Raw genomic sequence first — 24761 nt, forward strand, 5'->3', positions numbered from 1 at the left:
CAGCATGCACTTTCGTTTTCTAACATCAGCATTGTAATACCTGTACAAATAACAATGCGTGTTAATCCAATGTACAGCAGGCCATACATTATACAATTTTCTCTTTTCCTCCCCATCAACACAGTCTGTGTTGGTGGAGGGAATCCTTCCTGTAGTGCAATTGTGTTCTGCTGGCGGGGAGCCTCCCCTACCCTGGCAAAATATGATTAAGTGATCGAGCAAAAAATAACCCTGACGGGCTTGTTGTACTGAAGTCGATCAATTGATCATTTTCAGTACAACCAGCCTGCCTAAAGATGGGTCGAAAATTGTATGGTTCCTGTTGAACCAGCTGACTTTTGACCCATCTATGGCCAGCTTAACCCCCCTGGTGGTATTCCTGAGTGTAGCTCGGGGTAAAGTTTCAGCACCACAAGCGGTAACCCCGAGCTACACTCGGGAATACACTGCAGCGTTGCTCCGGGATCTCTTCTTCACTTACCTTGTCCTGCGCTCCCGCAATGTCCCTCCTGCAGCATCCCCGCCCATCTCCTCCGGCCGATGCCGGTATCTGTCTTCTGGGTTCCGTTCCCTGCGACGTCGGGACATATGGGGGACGGAACGGCGGGAAATTCAAAAATGTGAAAAAGTGACATTCACTAAATACACTAAAATCACATCGTATAACATTCCTGTATCAAACCATTTCACATACATTTTGTCCCTAGGGCTTTGTCCTGCACCCTGCCTGCATTTTTACTGTTCTTTCTGCCTGGAAACTGAGAAACGTCCATGGCGTCCAAAAAGTGTCCCTTTAGGTCAAAAGCGGTTTTAGACCGGCTAGAGAACAGCGATAGTAAATCAGAACCACTTGCAGAATTGAGTGATAATGATTCGTGTGGGAAATTCCTCATCAGACACTGAAAACGATTCTGCGACTTTGCTCAGCGAGAACTTGGCGCTCTATTTCACATTTCAGTGTTTTTGGTTTGATTATATTATTGAATTAAATTTATTATTATTATATTATTATTTTTTATGATTATTTATTAAATTATAATTTATGATTTCATGTTTCAAATTTTATCATCCCCGGGATGTTTACTAGACTCTTGTTCGGACAGATTTCAGTGAGTTATTCCTAAAAATGACAGGCCTACAATAAAAAAAACTACATATTTCCATGCAAAAAAAAGTACCGCTTTGAGCACAGAAATATGGATATAATCAGACTGCCAGGGAGGTTACTGACACCTTAAAGCTTTTAATGTTTAGATTGAATAGGGAGTGGTTAAAACCCCTGTGATATTGGCCCCCACCCCATTGTAGATTTGGCTTCACTTCCTGTTCCAGAGACACCAATGGAAACCTTTGCGGAGTGGGAATCAGCAGAACCAGTGTTCTCTTTGGAAGGATTCCCCTTTATTCCTCATCCAATGAGCAACATAAAATGTTGGGCCATCCCTTTTATGTCCTGTAATAATGCTCTCCAGAACAAAGATGGGATGAGTCCCCCAGAGGACCATTCTCTACAGCCCTTTGTTAGCTTTTATCTAGCCCTTGGGGTACTATTTCATCCACTGATACCAACAATCGAGCATAATCCCCCCTACTTACACCAATAAAGGGGGCACGACTCCTTCCAATTACGGGGGTCCAGTGACATCAATGATGGGGCACAATTCCTCCAACTGACACCAAACGATGGGGCATTATTTTTTCCCACTGATGTCGGGACCTTTTTCTACTCCCACTGGTCACAGTCCAACCCTCCTAAAGTTTAAAGGACAGTAAACTGGCCCTTTGTTTAGAAAGCTTGGAGACCCCTGATCTATAGTGTGTGCTTGTCTCAATCCAGAGCACTAAGGGCCATTTCTGTCTGCTGCCACATTCCTCTGCTATAAGCAGGAGTCACTTGTGATGAGTTTTCCGGACACCAAGAGAAAAATGGTGACGGGAGGGCACAGCCTGTGATTGACAGCCTCAGCTCTGTTCCTGTGTTCTTCGTGTAGGGGGTGTTTCCCTTTCCTCCAATCAGATCTCTCCTCACTAATGTAACCTCAGCTCTCCGCCCCCTGCTTTTCATAGCTGAGAGATCCTGTGTAAATTCTGTACTTTGAATGTCTGTACAGGACAGATGACTGTAGATAAAACAGGTACAACTTATGTAGGAGGATTTGTTTCATCTGTGTATCACCTGAGGCCAGTCTCTTCACTGGGGATATGTGAGGGTTTACAACCACTTTGGTGAATAGGCGGGGATCTTCACAAAGTAAGTTTACAAACTTCAGGATCATTGGAGTAATAGGAGTAGGCTAGAAATAAATGAGATACAATGTGGAAATATATGATTTACATTTTACCCATAGATGCACTTTAATCAATGTGGCTTATGCAGGCCATACATGAGTCGAATTCCAAATGATTTTTCGTCTGAAAATCGAAAATGTCTTTTGCTCGGTAATCCGATGGCGCCATCAATGATTTAGAAAATCGGCCGACCAAGTTATAAAGTTCACCCCATATAACAGGCAAAACTTCTGTTCCTTCCAGGTCACGGCTCATGTGCCTATTCTTTTCGGAAAAACGATTGTACAATTTGACCATCGAGTCGAAAATTGGTCATTTTTCACAAATTTTCCAACATGCCCGATCACTGAAAAGGGGAGGAACCACAAAAAGCAGTCGGTGCCTTTTGACCCACTAACAGAGCAAAAATTGGCCGATTAGTCTTAGGTCCAATTTTCGGACATAAAATCAGTCGAATTTCAACCCATGTATGGCCAGCATTCGTGTTAAATTCCAGGGCCTTTTGGTTATAATGAGGTCATGTACTATTGGGCCACTTTAACCCTCTCACCGCCAGGGCCGTACGTGCCGCACCGCATTCCTGTGCAAATCACATGCGATTTGTGTGCAGTGCGATTGGACCCATACATTTTGTATGGCTCTATGCGCACAGCACCTGGACCAAAAAGGTGTAGGACCCTTTTTCGGGTCCGCACTAGAATCAGATCGTATGGGTATTCACACCTATGCAATCCGATTCTGCAGATCGCACTGTGTTTACGGACCGCTTTCGGGGTGTCGGCTTAACATACACACCCGCAGCGGTTCGCATGAACGGGGTGCAATCCTGATGCAGTGCGGAATACGCTGCAAATTCTGCACCGCGTCAGTGTGAATCTGGGCTTAAAGGTCAAGTATTGGATGGTTATGGATTTTTTTAGGACCGGTTCTTCAGTTTTGAGAAGATCCTATACCGGTAGATTTCCACTATGGTAACCGATTGTTCTGTGTTCTAGCTGGAGTCCAGTAAACACGGTGCAGACAGAAATTCTCCGGATATTAAAGCAGCTTTGAAGCGGGAGCGAGAAGAGCACCAACATCTTCTGGCAGAGTCCTACAGCGCGGTCATGGACCTCACCAAGCAGCTGCAGGTCAGCGAGAAGAACTGGACACAGGAGAAGGAGGAGCTGCTGGCCCGCTTCCAGGAGGAGCGCATGAAAACGGAGGAGCAAGTAAAAGAGCTGCAGGGAAAGCTAAAGCAGGTGAGAAAATATGGAGGCTTCATTGGGCTTCCAGACGCTTCTTGTGGGGGTTATACAAGTAGCAGGAAGGAGTGATCTGTCTCGTATGATTGATTGTACAATGCTCCAATCACGTGTGCTACAAACTGCTGCTGCTTGTGTAGCTTACGGTATAGAAAACAATTCCATCTTTTTAGAGATCATTTTCTATCAACTGTACAAAAAAATGGCAATCATCCCAACCTATAACCAGCCTTAAAGCGGAGCTCCACCCAAAAGGGGAAGTTCCGCTTTAACGACTGCTCCCTCGCTCCCCATTAAGGATTGGCATCTTTGGGGGGGCAGGTACCCGAATTTGACAGGAACCCGCTCCCACTTCCGGTCCGATCACCTTGATCGGAAACGGAAAGTGTCCTCCCTCAATCCCCTCTGTAGTCTTTTGGGACACGTGACAGGTCCCAGAAGACTACAGGACCATTCATGAAGCGGAACACTACTCGCACATGTGCAGTGGGTACCTGAAGCCGCAAGCTGTCACAGCCTGGTGCCCACACTGAAGATGCCGGCCTCCTGGAATACTGGCCAGGCTGCAGGGGACACACCACGTGACCGAGGGACAGGTAAGTGGCTGTTTTTTAAAAGTCAGCAGCTACAGTTTTTGTAGCTGCTGACTTTTATTTTTTGACAGGGTAAGAGGAACTCCGCTTTGACAGCAAGGTGCATATGGAAGGGCAATGCACATCACAAAAGGATTTCCCAGCGCACCTAGCAACCAGCGTGCAAAAAAACCTTGTTATCCCTGTCTAACCCTTTGCATTAAAGACAAAGAGTTTTGTTTGCTTACATTTGCAAATGCATGCCTAAGCTGTAGTCCTGCTTCAAGGGTCTTCTGTGTACCACAGACCTAATCAGTGCATAGGTTAACCGCTTATCCGCCGCCGTATAGCAGATATATATCCCGTGTATATACGTGATTTTGCCTTTCCGGGTAGGGCTGTGCAAAGAAATACACAGCAGCATGTCCTTGTTGGCAGGAGATTTACACACAGGTCTCTCCCGTCAGCTTTTCCTGACTATCGCCGAGTGCGGGGAATCTCCGGCTGAGACCCGGTGATTGACATCCGTAGCCGCCAATGGCAGCGCACGCGTGCCACCCCTACCCGGAAATGCAAATGTTGAGCAGCCCTGTCACCCTGTAGCAGTAGTTCTACTATAGGGCAGCGGGGTTGCTATTCAGATTCCTGGACTTCCATTAACCCCCCTGGCGGTATTCCTGAGTGTAGCTCGGGGTAAAGTTTCAGCACCCCAAGCGGTAACCCCGAGCTACACTCGGGAATACACTGCAGCGCTGCTCCGGGATCTCTGTTTCACTTACCTTGTCCTGCGCTCCCGCGATGTCCCCCCTGCAGTGTCCCCGGCAATGTCCTCTGGCCGATGCCGGCATCTGTCTTCCTGGTTCTGTTCCCTGCGACGTCATGAAGTATGGGGGATGGAACTGGTGGGAAATTCAAAAATGTGAAAAGTTAAATTCACTAAATACACTAAAATCACATAGTATAACATTCCTGTATCAAACCATTTCACATACATTTTGTCCCGAGTGCTTTGTCCAGCGCCCTGCCTGTATTTTTACTGTTCTTTCTGCCTGGAAACTGAGAAACGTCCATGGCGTCCAAAAAGCGTCCCTTTAGGTCAAAAGCGGTTTTAGACCGGCTAGAGAACAGTGATAGTAAATCAGAACCACTTGCAGAATTGAGTGATAATGATTGGTGGATGAAATTCCTCATCAGACACTGAAAACGATTCTGCGACTTTGCTCAGCGATGTGCGAACTTGGCGCTCTATTTTGAATTTCAGTGTTTTTGGTTTGATTACATTATTGAATTAAATTTATTATTATATTATTTTTTATGATTATTTATTATATTATAATTGATGATTTCGTGTTTCAAATTCTATCATCCCCGGGATGTTTACTAGACTCTTGTTCGGACCGATTTCAGTGAGTTATTCCTAAAAATTACAGGACTACAATAAAAAAACACATATTTCCATGCAAAAATATTTACCGCTTTGAGCACAGAAATACTGACATAATCAGACCGCTAGGGAGGTTAATAAATACCCCTTATGTAGCAATGTTCAAAAGGTATATAAATAGTAAATGCAGTATATTAGGATTCTGACAACGTATTAGTAGGATGTTGGTTACTTCTTCTTTCGAGTGTCTCTATTCCCGCCCCCCCCCACCCCCAATTAATAGAAATAGGTCTTCCAATGGTTTTTTTTTTCCCTTATTCATGAAGCCACCAGCCAATGGGATACAGCCGCCATACTTTGACAGCCGCCCCCCCTTTCCCCACAATGAGGCTAATCTGCGCTTAGTAACCCCTCCTACGGCGCTCATGCTTCCATGTACCGGTATTTTCTACCCAGCAATAACCTAATTGTGTCTGGATTAGATCGGAGTATCCGGCATTTGCCAAATTTATTTAAATCCCTCCATCGCCAGCGGCACAAATGGATCCGAATCCCAGCGCTACTCCATGTGAAATTCTTCACGGCTGCCAAGGGGAATAATATACCGGGATTGTGGAGTTAATAATGCCGTTCTCTGACACGTTATCTGCCCGGGTGATGGAAGCAGCAAACTCACTGAAACCTCATTAACAGAACGCTCTATAATTAGAAAGAGAATCTTCGAGATGGGGGGGGGGGGGGGATGGGAAACGGTTCTATCATGTCCCATACCTTCATAGCAACTGTTCCAGTGCCCCAAATATAGAGTATTGGAGTCTGCTCAGTCACAGGTTACAATACACAAAATGATTATGGCCCTCGTGCCCGCGGGGCGTTTATGGCCCTCGTGCCCGCGGGGCGTTTATGGCCTGCGGGACGTTTTGGTAACGTTAGCTGTGTACCTCACGTGTGGTTTGAACACCGTTTACATATGGGGGGCCTACTTATGCATTCACCACTACACGCAAGCATGGGGGGACAGGGGCACTTAAAACTTTTTTTTTTTTTAAAACATTTAATTTTTTTTTTCTTTTACCCTGTCGATTTAAAAAAAAAAAAAAAAAAAGTTTAGTCCGTTTTATTTGGGCAGCACAGTGGCTAAATGGTTAGCACTTCCACCTGGCAGTACTAGGGTCCTGGGTTCAAATCCCAACCACGCCACCACCTGCCTGGAGTTGGCAAGTTCTCCCTGTACCTGCGTGGGTTTCCTCCGGGTACTCCGGTTTCCTCCCACACTCCAAAGACATGCTGGTAGGTTAATTGGCTCCTGTCTAAATTGACCCTAGTATGTGTATGTATGAATGTGAGTTAGGGACCTTAGGGTTCGTTCACACTTGACTGTTTTACCAACGCTTGCCAAACGCCCCATTAGCGTTTGGCAAGCGTTGGTCCGGCGTTTGCGGAGCGTTTTTTTAACGCTTGGCAAATGCTCCGCAAACGCCGCATGCGCGGTTTAGCTGCGGTTGCTAGGCGTTTGCCGAACGTTAAAAACGCCCCACAAACGTGTATAATGAAGGTTGAATGGTGTTACCGCTGTGCAAACGCCCCGCAACCGCACCACAAACACTGGCCAGGCGGCACCACTCGACCAGAGGCGTCCGTTTTGCCGAGACGCTAACGCTCCTGCTAGAACAGCGCAATGTACAGAATTGTCAGATGCGTTTGGGAAGCGGTAAAAACGCTCCCCAAACGCCTCTCTGCCGCCTGCACACAACGCTAGTGTGAACGTAGCCTTAGATTGTACGCCCCTTGAGGGTTAGGGACCTTAGATTGTACACCCCTTGAGGGTTAGGGACTGATGTGAATGTACAATATATATGTAAAGCGCGGAGTAAATTGATGGCGCTATATAAGTACCTGAAAATAAAATAACACCCCCGCCACCCCCCCTGTGGTGACTTTGTACTGCTAGGGTGACAGTATGTTAAAAAAAAATATTATATATATATATATTTTGGTTATAAACGAATTTAGATTATAATTTTATTTTTTTTTTAACTAAAAAGATAACTGAATACATTTTGGCCAACACTTATGAAGAAAGATTATTTTATTTGCAAAATTTTATAAGAAACTTTTTTTTTTTTTTTTTTTTTCAAAATTTTTGGACATTTTCATTTATATAGGAAAAAAAATAAAAATCCCAGCGGTGAATAAATACAACCAAAGTAAAGTTTTATCTGTCTCAAAAAGATGCTAAAAATGCATATGGGTACAGTGTTGCATGACCGCGCAATTGTCATTCAAAGTGTGATAGCGCTGACAGCTGAAAATTGGCCCGGACTGGAAGGGGGTGAAAGCGTCCGGACTGGAAGGTGGGGGGTGAAAGCGTCCGGACTGGAAGGTGGGGGGTGAAAGCGTCCGGACTGGAAGGTGGGGGGGGAAAGCGTCCGGACTGGTAGGTGGGGGGGGAAAGCGTCCGGACTGGTAGGTGGGGGGGGAAAGCGTCCGGACTGGAAGGTGGGGGGGGGGGAAGCGTCCGGACTGGAAGGTGGGGGGGGGGGGAAGCGTCCGGACTGGAAGGTGGGGGGGGAAAGCGTCCGGACTGGAAGGTGGGGGGGGAAAGCGTCCGGACTGGAAGGTGGGGGGGGAAAGCGTCCGGACTGGAAGGTGGGGGGGGAAAGCGTCCGGACTGGAAGGTGGGGGGGGAAAGCGTCCGGACTGGAAGGTGGGGGGGGGAAAGCGTCCGGACTGGAAGGTGGGGGGGGAAAGCGTCCGGACTGGAAGGTGGGGGGGAAAGCGTCCGGACTGGAAGGTGGGGGGGGAAAGCGTCTGGACTGGAAGGTGGGGGGGGGGGGGGGAAGCGTCCGGACTGGAAGGTGGGGGGGGGGAAGCGTCCGGACTGGAAGGTGGGGGGGGGGGAAGCGTCCGGACTGGAAGGTGAGGGGGGGGAAAGCGTCCGGACTGGAAGGTGGGGGGGGAAAGCGTCCGGACTGGAAGGTGGGGGGGGGAAAGCGTCCGGACTGGAAGGTGGGGGGGGGGAAAGCGTCCGGACTGGAAGGTGGGGGGGGAAAGCGTCCGGACTGGAAGGTGGGGGGGGGAAAGCGTCCGGACTGGAAGGTGGGGGGGGAAAGCGTCCGGACTGGAAGGGGGGGGAAAGCGTCCGGACTGGAAGGGGGGGGGGGAAGCGTCCGGACTGAAAGGGGGGAAGCGTCCGGACTGGAAGGGGGGGGAAAGCGTCCGGACATGAAGAGGTTAAGAAGCCAGCTTTCCTTAAATTTTCACAAATGTTCTTTTGGATTCTTTGCAGAAAGGAGAGTCGTGGGTTAGAAGAGGTCCGGAGAGGGAGAGCAGCTGCTGGAAGGAGGTACGGACTTTCTGAACTCAGACTGAAAATCTCCGCGTGTTTACCCATGACAGACTCCCAGTCAATGTCAGAGGGGACCCCTCCCTGGTCATACAGGCTGCAATTTCTAAAGGGCATTGTTATGTCTCGCACTAGTGTGACCAGGGAGAGAAGGATTTGGGCCTGTTGATGGCACATTTATCAATACCACATAGGAGCAGATGTTCCAGCTCCTCCCATTATTCTTCATAATATAAAATCAATAAAAATTAAAAAAAAAAAAACAGCAGGAAGAGTTGGAACTGCTTATAATGGGCACGGCAGGTGTGCAGAGATCTCAACAACGGAGTTCCCGATGAACACAAATTTGTCAGGTTGGTTAAAATGGCAGCATTCACCAAACCTTGAAACATCAGATTTAGGTGGATCGACCCTTTAAACTGTATGTATGGCATCAAAGCGGCCGATCTGTTTCAAGCCTAAACTGGAAAAAGATATTTGGATTAACATTCGAATCCCGGTGCTGCGGAGCCAGACACACAAGAGGGCCAATGCGTGTGTTTCTAGCCTTTCTAATTTTAGGAACCCTGAATTTTGATTTTTTTATTTTTTAAACCAATATTCCCCCCTTCTTAACCACCTCCCGTCCGGCCCATGTATATAAACAGCCGGACGGTGGCAGTGCAGGGGCGGGTGGCCATTTATAAACTGCCTCCCTGCCCCCTGCTTGTGCGCACTCCTTGGGAGCGCGCAGCACTGCGACCCGGTGCCCGCTGTGTCCTCCGGACACAGTGCAACACCGATCGTTCTACGGGACCTCTGTGTGAGGTCCCAATCATGTGATAACTGATTGGTCAATCCGTGATCACATGAGTGGTAAGCAAGATGTCACTTCTGACATCATTGCTTACTACGTGTGAAATCTGTGAATTATCAGAGATCACATGGTACGGGGTTATTCACAACAGCCTTGTACCATGTGTCAAGCTGTGACCAATCACAGCTCACACAGTATTTCTCAATGGCTGTAAGAATGCAGCCATATAGAAGGAGAAATGATTGCTTTTACAGCCTTTTATGGGTGTAAAAGCAATCGGTGTAAAAAAAAAAAAAAAAATCACCCCCCACAAGTAGTACAGTGTCACCATGGGGAACCTATCCTTTTTAACATTATATTATTTATTTAATACAGGTACTTGTATAGTGCTGTCAATTTACACATATATATATATAGTGCTAACATATAAAGCCATGTAGAAATCCCAAATTACATCTCCAATCTTGTCTCCAAATATCACCCAAACCGTACTCTCCGCTCACTAGCTTCCTTGTCTCCTCCTCCCATGCTAGTTTCCAGGACTTCTCCAGAGCTTCCTCCATCCTCCGGAACTCTTTACCCCAATCTATCAGACTATCTCCTACTCTGCTCACTTTTAGGCGATCTCTGAAAACCTCTCTCTTCAGGGAAGCCCATCTTGCCATCAGCTAATAATGAAATCTTCTACTCCTCCTACCAGTCCATCCCCCCCAGTTATTACCTTTTGTACCGCTAGACCCTCCCTCTTAGATTGTAAGCTCCAAGGATCAGGGCCCTCCTATCCCTCTTGTATTGAACTGTATTGTCTCCTGTCCGTTATAATGTAAAGCGCTGAGCAAACTGTTGGCGCTATATAAATCCTGTATAATAATTATATATATATTACATTCTCATCAGTCCTTAACCCTCAAGGGACATACAATCTAAGGTCCCTAACAGGGGTGGAGTGACAACTCATGGGGCCCCCAGGCAATAAGGGTTCATGGGGCCCCTGAGTCCTCACCCACACCTACAAAAGCCTATGAAAGGTACCAGGGGACCCCTTACTGACCCCGGGCCCTCGGGCAGTGCCCGTGTTTCCAAATGGTCAGTCTGCCCTGGTCCCTAACTCACATTCATACATACACATACTAGTGCCAATTTAGACAGGAGCCAATTTACTTACCAGCATGTCTTTGGAATGTGGGAGTACCCGCAAGGAACCCACAGAGGCACAGGGAGAACATGCAAACTCCAGGCAGGTGGTGCCGTGGTTGGGATTCAAACCAATGACCCTAGTACTGCCAGGTGTACAGTCTGCTTCTCTTTCTGGATCCACTATCCAGGTACCTGGCTGGTCTAGTCATGTGATCAATAAGTCAGCTGAAAGCCACGATTCCTGGCCCTTTGCTGCCTCGGTCAACTGCCTTTTTGCTTGGGGAACCCAAAAAATTTTAAGTCGAAGCCTTGCCATGGCCAGACCGGGAATATGTAGATCTATTCGATGCCAGTCTAAAACCACTTAGTACCACAGAAACCTGCGTGTGGTGTTTCATTATGGATTCATGAAACTGATAGACAATACTCACATTACTGTGCAAGGGCAGCACAGTGGCTAAATGGTTAGCACTTCCGCCTGGCAGTACTAGGGTAGCTGGTTCGAATCCCAACAACGTTGCATGTTCTCCCTGTGACTGCATGGGTTTCCTCCGGGTCCTCCGGTTTCCTCCCAATGCTGGTAGGTTAATTGGATCCTGTCTAAATTGTCCCTAGTATGTGTATGTATGAATGTGAGTTAGGGACGTTAGATTGTACGCCCCTTGAGGGTTAGGGACCTTAGATTGTACGCCCCTTGAGGGTTAGGGACTGATGTGAATGTACAATATATATGTAAAGCGCTGCGTAAATTGATGGCGATAAATAATAATTCTTTGCGACTTGCTTCTGATGAGAAGGGACTGACCTTGAAACCTTATAGATCTTGTGGTGAGCTGTCATGGCCTAGCAGAAGAATGCGGTAGGGTGGAGCTGACACACATGTTCCTTCCAGTAACTCTAGACAACATTCAGCTGCCACCATCCCTTGTCGGCATAATAAACCTGTATCCCTCCTCTATGGGGGGTGAGCCAGGAAAGGTTTTGTAATGCTGTGTTCTGTATTCCCGCACAGCCCACACTAAAAGGCAACATAAAGCCATATCTATCCGTCTTACTATGTATACATGTTTCTTTGATCTGCTATGCTCTGTATTATGAATATTTATACATGGATTTCTCTTAGGCGCTCAATGACAAGATGCAGGATAAAGATATTGACTGTGACATGGATGCTAATGGGACTGTTTTAAAAAGGTGAGGTTTCATTTCTTGCTTATATTCAAAGTAAATGTGTCACATCCTCATGTTGTTATACTTGAAAACCGTAGTAAACCATAAAATGGTAAACAAAAAAAAAGCTCCCTGCAAATTAAGAGCATAATGTGCTAGTATGCAACACATACTAGCACATTATAAAAGACTTACCTGAAAAGGAAGTGCTGTCATGGCTCCCGGGGCCTTCCACCTTCACCTGGTCTTTCTCTGGGTTCGCTGGCTTCGGCTGTTTGACTGGCAGAGACGTGATGACGTCGCTTCCATGCATGCACATGGGAGTCTCTGCCGCTGCATGGTGCAGTTAACCAATGGATAAAATAAATATCTCCTAAACGGTGCACACTTAGGAGATAATTACAGTACCTACAGGTCAGCCTTATTAAAGGATGACCTGTAGGTAAAACATAAAAAATAGGCTTTACTGCCACTTTAATATTATAATCTAAGAGACCATGTTTGCTTGCAAGTATGGGTCCCCCATGGTCCTGGGGCTGATGTTGTACAGGTTGGGGGTGATATACACTGTGGGGGTTATTTACTAAAACTGGAGAGTGCACAGTTGGCTTCAAGGTTTTATTGCATTCACTAAATCCGCTCTCCCCCCGGACCCCCGCATTCACTAAATCCGCTCTCCCCCCCGGACCCCGCATTCACTAAATCCGCTCTCCCCCCCCCGGACCCCGCATTCACTAAATCCGCTCTCCCCCCCGGACCCCGCATTCACTAAATCCGCTCTCCCCCCCCCGGACCCCGCATTCACTAAATCCGCTCTCCCCCCCCGGACCCCGCATTCACTAAATCCGCTCTCCCCCCCCGGACCCCGCATTCACTAAATCCGCTCTCCCCCCCCGGACCCCGCATTCACTAAATCCGCTCTCCCCCCCCCGGACCCCGCATTCACTAAATCCGCTCTCCCCCCCGGACCCCGCATTCACTAAATCCGCTCTCCCCCCGGACCCCGCATTCACTAAATCCGCTCTCCCCCCGGACCCCGCATTCACTAAATCCGCTCTCCCCCCGGACCCCGCATTCCTAAATCCGCTCTCCCCCCGGACCCCGCATTCCCTAAATCCGCTCTCCCCCCGGACCCCGCATTCCCTAAATCCGCTCTCCCCCCGGACCCCGCATTCCCTAAATCCGCTCTCCCCCCGGACCCCGCATTCCCTAAATCCGCTCTCCCCCCGGACCCCGCATTCCCTAAATCCGCTCTCCCCCGGACCCCGCATTCCTAAATCCGCTCTCCCCCGGACCCGCATTCCCTAAATCCGCTCTCCCCCGGACCCCGCATTCCCTAAATCCGCTCTCCCCCCCGGACCCCGCATTCCCTAAATCCGCTCTCCCCCCGACCCCGCATTCCCTAAATCCGCTCTCCCCCCCGGACCCCGCATTCCCTAAATCCGCTCTCCCCCCGGACCCCGCATTCCCTAAATCCGCTCTCCCCCGGACCCCGCATTCCCTAAATCCGCTCTCCCCCCGGACCCCGCATTCCCTAAATCCGCTCTCCCCCCGGACCCCGCATTCCCTAAATCCGCTCTCCCCCCCGGACCCCGCATTCCCTAAATCCGCTCTCCCCCCGGACCCCGCATTCCCTAAATCCGCTCTCCCCCCGGACCCCGCATTCCCTAAATCCGCTCTCCCCCCGGACCCCGCATTCCCTAAATCCGCTCTCCCCCCGGACCCCGCATTCCCTAAATCCGCTCTCCCCCCGGACCCCGCATTCCCTAAATCCGCTCTCCCCCCGGACCCCGCATTCCCTAAATCCGCCTCCCCCCGGGACCCCGCATTCCCTAAATCCGCTCGCCCCCCGGACCCCGCATTCCCTAAATCCGCTCGCCCCCCGGACCCCGCATTCCCTAAATCCGCTCGCCCCCCGGACCCCGCATTCCCTAAATCCGCTCGCCCCCCGGACCCCGCAGTCACTAAATCCGCTCTCCCCCGGACCCCGCAGTCGCGATGTCCGCTCTCCCCCCGGACCCCGCATTTTCACTAAATCCGCTCTCCCCCCGCGACGCGATGGCCGCTCTCCCCCCCCGGACCCCGCAGTCGCGATGGCCGCTCTCCCCCCCCCCGGACCCCGCAGTCGCGATGGCCGCTCTCCCCCCCCGGACCCCGCAGTCGCGATGGCCGCTCTCCCCCCCCGGACCCCGCAGTCGCGATGTCCGCTCTCCCCCCCGGACCCCGCAGTCGCGATGTCCGCTCTCCCCCCCGGACCCCGCAGTCGCGATGTCCGCTCTCCCCCCCGGACCCCGCAGTCGCGATGTCCGCTCTCCCCCCGGACCCCGCAGTCGCGATGTCCGCTCTCCCCCCGGACCCCGCAGTCGCGATGTCCGCTCTCCCCCCCGGACCCCGCAGTCGCGATGTCCGCTCTCCCCCCGGACCCCGCAGTCGCGATGTCCGCTCTCCCCCCCGGACCCCGCAGTCGCGATGTCCGCTCTCCCCCCCGGACCCCGCAGTCGCGATGTCCGCTCTCCCCCCCGGACCCCGCAGTCGCGATGTCCGCTCTCCCCCCCGGACCCCGCAGTCGCGATGTCCGCTCTCCCCCCCGGACCCCGCAGTCGCGATGTCCGCTCTCCCCCCCGGACCCCGCAGTCGCGATGTCCGCTCTCCCCCCGGACCCCGCAGTCGCGATGTCCGCTCTCCCCCCCGGACCCCGCAGTCGCGATGTCCGCTCTCCCCCCGGACCCCGCAGTCGCGATGTCCGCTCTCCCCCCCGGACCCCGCAGTCGCGATGTCCGCTCTCCCCCCGGACCCCGCAGTCGCGATGTCCGCTCTCCCCCCCCGGACCCCGCAGTCGCGATGTCCGCTCTCCCCCCCGGACCCCGCAGTCGCGATGTCCGCTCTCCCCCCCGGACCCCGCAGTCGCGATGTCCGCTCTCCCCCCCGGACCCCGCAGTCGCGATGTCCGCTCTCCCCCCCGGACCCCGCAGTCGCGATGTCCGCTCTCTTCCCCCCCCCCGGACCCCGCAGTCGCGATGTCCGCTCTCTTCCCCCCCCCCCGGACCCCGCAGTCGCGATGTCCGCTCTCTTCCCCGTCCCCGGACCCCGCAGTCGCGATGTCCGCTCTCTTCCCCCGTCCCCGGACCCCGCAGTCGCGATGTCCGCTCTCTTCCCCCGTCCCTCTCCCCCCCCGGACCCCGCAGTCGCGATGTCCGCTCTCTTCCCCCGTCCCTCTCCCCCCCGGACCCCGCAGTCGCGATGTCCGCTCTCCCCCCGTCCCCCCCGGACCCCGCAGTTGCGATGTCCGCTCTCCCCCCCTGGACCCCGCATTCACAATATCCACTCTCCCCTGGACTTGCATCGCATAGCACATTATGACAAACTTACCTGTGAAATGGATCCTTCCAGCAGCAAGGAACACGTGTGCCAGGGCTTTCATCTTCACCCAGTCTTCCTTCTGGGTTTGCATACCCTGGCCGTTTGGCCAGACCGCAATGACATCATGATCGCGGCACGGTGCATGGAGTGTGCCCTCAATTCAGACTGCAATGTGAATGCATCAAATGCTGCAAATGTCAATATTTACTAAACGTACGTTGAGATGACATGGTTTATAAGTTTTCCTGTAGGTACAAGTAAATAAAGCAGACTTTACTACCGCTTCTATAAATCCCTGACCTTCAATCCGCTTCCAGGTTTTACTGCAAATGTTTAATTGAACAAGCTGGAGTTAGAAGCTGACTGGTTACAAGGCACAGCTACACCAGGTTCTATACGCTCCAGTTTTAGTCAGTCTTCCTCCATGTCTTTCTCTTTGCAATGCTGTATGAAATGTATCTGTAATTGTTTTAGATTTTTTTTATATATATTTACATCACTTTTTATTTTCTCACTCAGAACAAAGTCGGTTTCATCCATGTCCGAGTTCGAGAGTTTGCTGGACAGTTCTCCTTACCTGCCTGGAAAATCGCCCTCAAATTATGAGAAGATGAATGGAGTCCTGGACTCCCAGCACCTGGCCAATGGTTCCATGGAACCAGACATTGACCAGAAAGGCTGCACTTATATGCACGACAAGTCCTCACCTGAGCACTTAACGAAGGACAAGCTGGGACTGTCGTCTTGGGATTACAAAGTGGATAAGACTGGGAACAATGGAGAGCCAGGTCACAAGCAAATACAGAGAAGCTACACTGCCCCAGACAGAACAGGAATTAGGATTTATTATAGTCCACCCATAGTGCGCAAATTGGATGCTCCTTTCGTCCACAATAAAGAAGAAAAGATTGTGGTAGAACCAGGATTCCTTTTCACCATGGCAAAGCCTAAAGAAACAGAAAATTCAGAGTGCATTTCTGGAAGTTCTTACAACCAGTGGTTGTGCAACTTCTCCAAGAAGCAGAGGGATCTCTTGGACAAAGACAGCACTAAGGAGCCTTCTTCATCTGTTTCCGCCTTCCCATCTCCATTGGGTGATTTAGAGATCTCGGGGAACATGAGCGACGATATGAAAGAGATCACCAACTGCGTTAGGCAAGCCATTCGCTCTAGTTCTCTAGAAAGAAAGACCAAAAGCACATCCAGCCAGACTCTTTCCAGCATAGGAGTCCAAACTGTCCAAATGATTAGCATAGGTCTTCAAACTGATCTACACCGAACAAGCCTGCATGCCAAAAGTTGGTCACCAAGAAGTTCTTCCATGCTGTCTGCAAAGACCAAGCATATATCGACCTCATTGGACAAGGTCCACTCTCGGATTGAGCGGCCTTGCTGCTCTCCCAAGTATGGCTCACCCAAACTACAAAGGAGGTCATTGTCAAAACTGGACAATTCTAAAGATCGAAGCCTGTGGAACCTTCATCAAAACAAACAAAACGGCTCCGCCTGGGCCAGATCTACGACCACTCGAGACAGCCCCGTCCTAAGCAACATCTATGACGGTTCATCTAGCCTATTCAACGTAGTGGATCATGCTGGAAGCACAGAGTCCCTGTATAAACCGAATTTAGCCGAGGGCAGAAATAAAGGAGAGGCCACTAAGTACGGCATTGTTCAGGAATTCTTCAGAAATGTATGCGGCCGTTCGGCTCAGGCTTCTAGTACAGGTGCTGAAAAGAAAGAGGTGGAAGACAGTAGCAAAAGGCCGGACAACCATGACCATTGTTCATCCGCCATGTGCCATCCATCTCACAACGTGTCTAAACTGCTGAGCAAGAGAACCAGCCTAGGGAATAAAGATGGAGGCTCCAAGGACTCTGACGTCACTTCCACCTCAGCAACTGAAGTAAGTTTTGAGAAATAGCCGCTTAAAATGTATCTGCATTGTTCCGCACTGGATGCCATAAGCCATGTGCTGCCAGGACTTTAAAAAAACAGATCACTGCTTCAGCAAAATCATTACCAGACAGAGAACTAGCATTTATAAAAGGAAGGTCAGTGTTGGTAGTCCTGTGTTCCTCAATACGTTTTTAAATTGACTTTAGGGCTCATGTACACTGCGGCTGATAAACTCACGTTCAGGATCTGTTCAGCGTTTTTTGCAGCAGCCCCTGAACCCTCCCTAATGTTCTCCTATGTGTCCATGTACACCTCGTCCTTTACAGGCAGTTGAGTTTACAGTCGTTTTTTTTTTTTTTAACGCAGAAAACTTTCGTTCAGCAGTCGATTTTATCAGCGATTCAAACACAAAATGCTTGTAAACGCGGCAGATCGCGTTTTATACGCATTTGAAATTTTTTTTTTTACTCTTCCAATTCCCGATGCTGTCCAGAGCCTTTTTTCATTATAAAAAAAAAAAAGCATGCAAAGCGTTTTCAAGGTACTCAGATGGACAAAACACTGAACACAGGATGTTCCTCCAAGCTTGTCACACATTGTAATGACCAATTCACACCTTAGACCTCTCCCACCCTTGGAAACAAAAGATATGTTCATGAGGAATTTGAGGTGTGAATGGTCATTAACATATCTTTTGTTTCCAAAATACAAATTTTTAGCTGGGGTGCCCAAACTTTCGATCCCCACTGTATGTGTATGTGTGTATATATATGTGTGTATGTGTGTGTGTGTGTGTGTGTGTGTGTGTGTATATGTGTATGTATGTGTGTGTGTGTGTGTGTGTGTGTGTGTGTGTGTGTGTGTGTGTATATGTGTATGTATGTGTGTGTGTGTGTGTGTGTGTGTGTGTATATATATATATATAGTGAAAATTGTCTGCTGGTCGCAGGTCCTTTTTTGCTTACTCTTTTTTTGTTTTTTTTATCCTTTTCAGGATTTTGCCTGTAATTGTAGCTCGCACCCCGTAACATCCTGCTTCTCCAGACCATCCCGCACCCACTCGCGCCAATCCCAAAGCAAGTGCCAGCTCCACCAAGAGTTGGGCCTTGAGGACAAACCTGCCAGCGCATCGAACTAAAGGGTCAGCCTATGGTTCTGCTCCTGAATTCCAAGTCATAACTCAAAACCCAACATCCACCGAAGGACAACTCTGGTTCATGCCGAATACCTTGTGTATACCCCTCGTTTGTGTACATAGTATATCGAATTTATATATTTCATTGAAAACTTCACTGCCCGACTGCTCCTAGAATAGCACTTAACGTAATTTGTGTACCTTAAGGTAGGTACTGAACACACTGAGTACTGTATGTAGACCTAGTAATACCGGTTTCTTGCAGTAGGAGCCAATTGCACAAACAATGTCACTGTCGTAAATTGTTTGGCCTTATAACTGGACATGTGTGTGTCCATTTTCTGAACCAAGCTCTTAATCATTCCTCGTATTGCACAAGATGGCTATGTTGCCCTTTTTATATCTCACGTTAAATGGATCAGTCTGGCCATGACTGATATTTCAGTTACGGGTGGATACTTGTGGACTGAATCACTCCAGAACTGCGATCTGCCCGCTCTCCTTGCTATGGAGTCTTGTCCTTCCTACTACGGGGGAGTTGACCGTTATGACGCAAGATGCGAGAGGTGGCCGATGCTGGGACCATGGAGAGGTCTCCACTGTAGAGGAGTGATTTGTCAAGCATCTACCCAGACCAGACCCCTTAAGTCTTGCAGTGTCCGCACTCTAAATGTAGCTTGGGTTTAAACGGCCCTACTGTAGCAATATCTAGATGTGAAGGTAGATCGATCAATTATTTTATTTACAGTGCTCGAACAAAATCACAATTTTAAAAAAAAAAAAAGGACCATGGTCTAATCTGTTTCGGAATATTTAGACCAAAGTTTGTAATTTATTTTTTGGGCAGTGAAATTTAAAAAAAAAAAATTAGGGCATTTTTTTTTTATAAATAAAAGCAAAATCGCTACGACATCCGCGTGGTGGTTCTTGAAACAAAACGACCTTTGTTGGGTCAGCTGTAGCAGATGTTGGGGCATAAGACAGCTGACCAAAGTGTAATATAATGGATATAGAGAAAGGCGAGGCATTTCATTGGCTGACGGCGTCCAGCCTTTACCGAAGGCTTCTGGGAGTATTGCCCGACAGAGCAACTCTACGCCAAAACGTCATTCGAAAAAGCTTGGCCTGAGATTGAATACAAATATTCTGTATATATGAATATTTAGTTGGATGAAGATACTTGCAATGTGTATATAGTGTATATAATATATACATGGTCATGTTTCTTGCTGTAACAGCACATTGGGTTTTTAAACTGAAATGCACTGTTTTTTTTGTTTTTTTTTTAATTATTTAATACCTTCTGCCTTTTAATTTTAGAGACCTCTATGCCTTTTTTTTTACAGTTTCCTTCAATTTACTGTTTGGTTATATAAATGTCTCGTCAGTAGGCCAAATGCTCACAAAATGGTCCATTCACACCAACCCAATGAACTAAAGGAGACCCTGTCCCAAAAGAAAAACAAAAGGGGTTTATTCGCTAAAAACTGGAAAGTACAAAATCTGGTGCAGGTCTGCCACCAATCAGCTTCCAGGTTTTATTGCCAAAGCTTGATTGAACCAGCTGAAGTTAGAAGCTGATTGGCTGCCATGTGTAGCTGCACCCAGGGGTGGACTGACAATTCATGGGCAATAGGGGATCATGGGGCCCCTATGTCCTTGCCCAAACTCAAAAAAGCCTATGAAAAAAAGTACCAGGGCATATCATGGGGCCCCCTACTGACCCCGGGCCCTTGGGCAGTGTCCAAGTTTCCAAATGGTCAGTCCGCCCTGGCTGCACCAGATTGTGTACTTGCCTGTTTTAGTTAATCTCTCCTAAAGCCTCCCAGTGTTCACCAATATTGTTGAAAATGTCAGTTCAAACACAGCAAATACTTTACTCCTGTGCTGGGGATGGACTCAGCAGAGGCTAGGATGACAATGTCAATGTTCTGGAATATGCAGTGCTTGCTGCCCTCAATGGACCGGAGTAGTCCAAAGTCACTGAATGCAACAGAAAAACAAAGAGGGCATTATCGTTTAAAATATTTATTAAAAGCATAAAAAAAGTAGGTGGTATACGCACAATGGACATCTAAAACACAGGCACATCACAATGAACAAAGGTGTTCAATCCATATCGCATCTGAGTCCACAACGATGGAACCCTGGATGAGCAACTGGCTGACGTGTTTCAAGGACTCAGCCTCTTCCTCAGGGCTCTGAGGAAGAGGCTGAGTCCTCGAAACGCGTCAAAGAGATAATGCACTAGGCTGGTGCGCCCTCTTTTTGTTTTTCTTTTGCGTTCAGTGAAAATGTCAGTTACCTGGCTGTCATCTGTAGCCCCGGCTTCAATGCTTGGAGTCACTGACAGGTATGCAGATAAGGACTTGGACTTGTTTCAGGTCAGGAACTCAAAGTACGGAAGGAGGATAGCCAGGCAGCTAGCATTATCAGGAGACCATCTGCAACGGCAGTCCCGTATATCCCTTCTTTACATCAAATTAACTGAAACGTTAGTTGTTTGGTAGAATCTGGTGAGTTTAAAGTTTAACTTCAGCCATAGCTTTTTTTTTTTTTTTTTTAATTATTATTATTATTGGAAATGAGTGAAAGAACATGTCATGTATTTTTGCTATCTGTCAAGCTTTCTACTCACTACTTGTCCCAAAGACCGTGTTGTCACCTAGACAGGAAGTAAGGGAAATCTACTACAGGGACATAGACAGCAATGAAACCTAACGGGTTCAAGACTTCCCCTACATTATTATTATACAGGATTTATATGGCACCAACAGTTTGCTCAGCACTTTACAATATAACGGGAGACAATACAGTTCAATACAAGAGGAATAGGAGGGCCCTGATCCTGGGAGCTTACAATCTAGACAGCAATGAAGCCTAACGGGTTCAATTTTTCTCCTACATACTGCTGATTTAGGTCAGGAAATGGGATAAAAAGTGATTTTACACATTCTATGACCCCACTGGAGAAAGATTATCCTAAGACTGAAATAAAAATATTGGCTGGAGATAAACTTTAATATCGATTAATGCTCAGTACTTGACTCCAGACTTCAGCACCAAGATACATCAGCTATTGGTTCCACATACCTAGCAGGCCTGAAAAAGGCTCTCGGTAGAGTTTAGGGCAGGGGTGTCAAAGTGGCGGCCCTACAGCTGTTGTGAAACTACAAGTCCCATCATGCCTCTGCCTTTCGGAGTCATGCTTGTAATGGTCAATCTTGAAATGCCTCATGGGACTTGTAGTTTGGCAACAGCTGGAGGGCCACCAGTTGGACACCCGTGGTTTAGGGGATGGGAACCACAGTTTACAGCAGATAATAGTAACCCGGTCGATTTCAGGCCAATCACATATTGACTGACTTTCAGAATCTATCTGGCTTTGAAACCGTGATTGTCCACCCACACAGTCTATTTTACAATCCCTCCTAGTTCCCTATCTGCACTTTCTGGATTTTCAACAGATGTAAAATAAAAAGGGGGCCTTCGAATTTAGATCTGTTCTGATTCCTTTTTTTTTTTTGCTGAGCCAGAGGTAGATGGACAGCAATTCTAAGTGAAGTCAACATTTGTAAACATAAAACCTACCCAGAAATCCAATACAAGTCCCCACCAACACTGGAAGGAATAGATATAACCACTATTGGAATTCTTTGCAAGCAGTGGGGCTGGACCTGGACGATGGTGGTTGGCCTGGACCTGGACGATGGTGGTTGGCCTGGACCTGGACGATGGTGGTTGGCCTGGACCTGGACGATGGTGGTTGGCCTGGACCTGGACGATGGTGGTTGGCCTGGACCTGGACGATGGTGGTTGGCCTGGACCTGGACGATGGTGGTTGACCTGGACGATGGTGGTTGGCCTGGACCTGGACCTAGTATATATTATCAGTGCAGTTTCAGCTGAATGCGTCTTGGTGTTGAAGCCTTTGAGATTTCTAGGCTGCTGGCACTTGCTACCATGTTCCATTTGTTCCTCTATGGATGGTCATAGTTGGCTTTTAGGGCCAATTCACACCAGTGCGTTTTATCTGTGTTTTAGCGCAGCTGTAAAATGCAGATCAATGGAAGGACATCTGAAAAACAAATTTCCAACGTGTCCTATTCACACCATAATGGTGCATTGACCTGCATTGCGCTAAAATGCAGCATTTTAGTGCAATGGATGCAAGTGAATGTCAACACAATGCACAGGATGTCCTGTGAAAATGCAGTACACTTTACCACATGCTAAAATGTATGTCATTGGATGTCCGTGTGTGACGAAAATGGATGGAGATGTACATCTATTTTCTATACATTTTAGTGCAAGTCCGTGTGAATTGACCCTTTAAAGTGGTAGTAAAGCCTCTTGGGAAGAGGAAAAAAAAAATTCCCTCTGCAAGGTGATATAATGTGCTAGTATGTGATGCATACTAACACATTATGAAATACTTTACTTAAAACAAAGTCCTACAGCGGCGCACAGTCTGCGCGATGACGTCACAAAGCTCTGAAGGAATGGCATGGTTGAATGTTGTTCCTTCAGAGCTCATACGCCGGTGATGTCTCCGGCTGCTATTCTCTGGAACATTTCCTAAAGGGTGCATGTTTAGGATATATTAATTTTACTTACAGGTAAGCCTTATTATGAGCTCACCTATACGTAAAAGAATGCAGTCCGCTATCACGTTATCTGATGTCTAGCCCCAGCGTGGCAGGATTGTCAACACAATGAACCCTTGAGTGTTTCCATATCATCTGTGGTTGGTTAGTCAAGCTTTTTAGTTGTCACTATTCTACAAAAGGCTGAGCATTTCTTTCATTAGAACAAGAAAATCTGGACTAGGCGGGAAGTCCTCCCTGCTGGCAATATTGTGCGCAAGATCCAACGGAAAGGACATTTCTATGATTGGTCACTATCTGAGCACTAAACTCCGGTCTCGTAGCCGCTTTAGACCGGCTGTGTTCCCTTTAGTTGCTCCAGTGCCATTCGGCAGAATGAAGTGAGGCTTATGCAGGGCACGTGGACACAGACCTTCATCTGAAAAAATGTCGCCCCCCCCCCCGCACGCCTGTATTACAAATTCAGATTTTCCAATCAATAACCACCAACTAGAAGTCCAGCACCGTCTTTTGGTAACAGTGGAAGGGTTTTTAGCTTGATCTTTGCCATCCTGTTCGATTGAGGAGGGGTGCTGCTTGTAAAGTGCACCTGTCTCAAATTACATAGGGTGCTGCCCCTGCCAAGTTGAAGTTATTTGTTCTGTGGCAGTGACATAGGCTGGCCATACACTATACAATTTTCTGTCCAATTTCCGCCCAATTTCCTTTAGATTTACCTTCAGCTATGTAGTGCAAGGGCCCACCTGATTGGATACAACTGAAAGTGTTGTTTGGATTTGACCTCCTATTACATGGTTTTTGGTAAATCTAAAGCAAAATTCTCAAGAAAATTGTATAATGTATAGTCCGCCTTAGGCTGGCCATACACTATACAATTTTCTGTCCAATTTCCGCCCAATTTCCTTTAGATTTACCTTCAGCTATGTAGTGCAAGGGCCCACCTGATTGGATACAACTGAAAGTGTTGTTTGGATTTGACCTCCTATTATATGGTTTTTGGTGAATCTAAAGCAAAAATCTCAAGAAAATTGTATAATGTATGGCAGCCCGCCTTACTTAGATTCATCTGACCACCAAGCAGCTGGCAATTGTTCAAAGATCAGTGGTGGAAGTACCTGTGTCTCTAATTAGGACAGCTTCAGCTGAAGGTAACTGTAGAATGATGGTTGTGGGGAACTTGTCTGGCCATGGATAGACTTTTTAGGATCTGTTTGTAAAATTTGATCCTCTGCGATCTTTTGAATTGTTTATTTGGACCATTTGGAGGGTCAGATAAATAGTTCTGACATGGCCAACTATGTTTTCCATTAATTTAGGTACCCAGTGATTATCTATTTAATATATTCCTTACGCTGGCCAACCATCAAATAATTATGTAGTGCCCAGGGCAGGGGCGGACTGACAACTCATGGGGCCCCCGGGCAATAGGGGATCATGGGGCCCCTGTGTCCTTGCCCAAACTCAAAAAAGCCTATGATAAAGGTACCAGGGGCATCTCATGGGGCCCCCTACTGACCCCGGGCCCTCGGGCAGTGCCCGAGTTGCCAAATGGTCAGTCCGCCCCTGGCCCAGGGGTATCTATATTCTCCTTGAAGGCCATTGTCCAGGGCTGGCATACATTGGCTCAGTGTCTTTATTGCATGCATCTATTATCACTGCAAATTACATGTGCTTTGTTAGTGCTCCCTACACTTCCACAGGGACTTGACTTCACACGTGACCCAACGCACGCCTCCTGGCACTAGGTAGACCTCTGCAGACAACACGGTCCTCCTGTTCAGCCAATTGGTTTACACTAAAATATTCTTACACTGCCACTTTG

The 24761-nt window shown here is 48.2% G+C and overlaps 1 protein-coding gene across 1 annotated transcript in view; it reads left to right on the forward strand.

The window, feature by feature from the left end:
• LOC149430698 (microtubule cross-linking factor 2-like) overlaps positions 1-19242 on the forward strand; it is a gene marked incomplete at its 5' end in the record, with an annotated part of 42684 nt that extends 23442 nt beyond the window's left edge. The window contains 5 exons of the mRNA XM_089666083.1: positions 3285-3530; positions 8779-8835; positions 11892-11962; positions 15818-17204; positions 18192-19242. Of these exons, the coding sequence (XP_089522209.1) occupies positions 3285-3530; positions 8779-8835; positions 11892-11962; positions 15818-17204; positions 18192-18335 (1905 nt within the window). The remainder of the gene's footprint in view (positions 1-3284; positions 3531-8778; positions 8836-11891; positions 11963-15817; positions 17205-18191) is intronic.
• Positions 19243-24761: the final 5519 nt, after the last annotated feature.

The sequence above is a fragment of the Staurois parvus genome, unplaced genomic scaffold, assembly GCF_062004578.1.
Source record: "Staurois parvus isolate SC_StPar_1 unplaced genomic scaffold, SC_StPar_1.0 ptg002520l, whole genome shotgun sequence".
NCBI lineage: Eukaryota > Metazoa > Chordata > Amphibia > Anura > Ranidae > Staurois > Staurois parvus.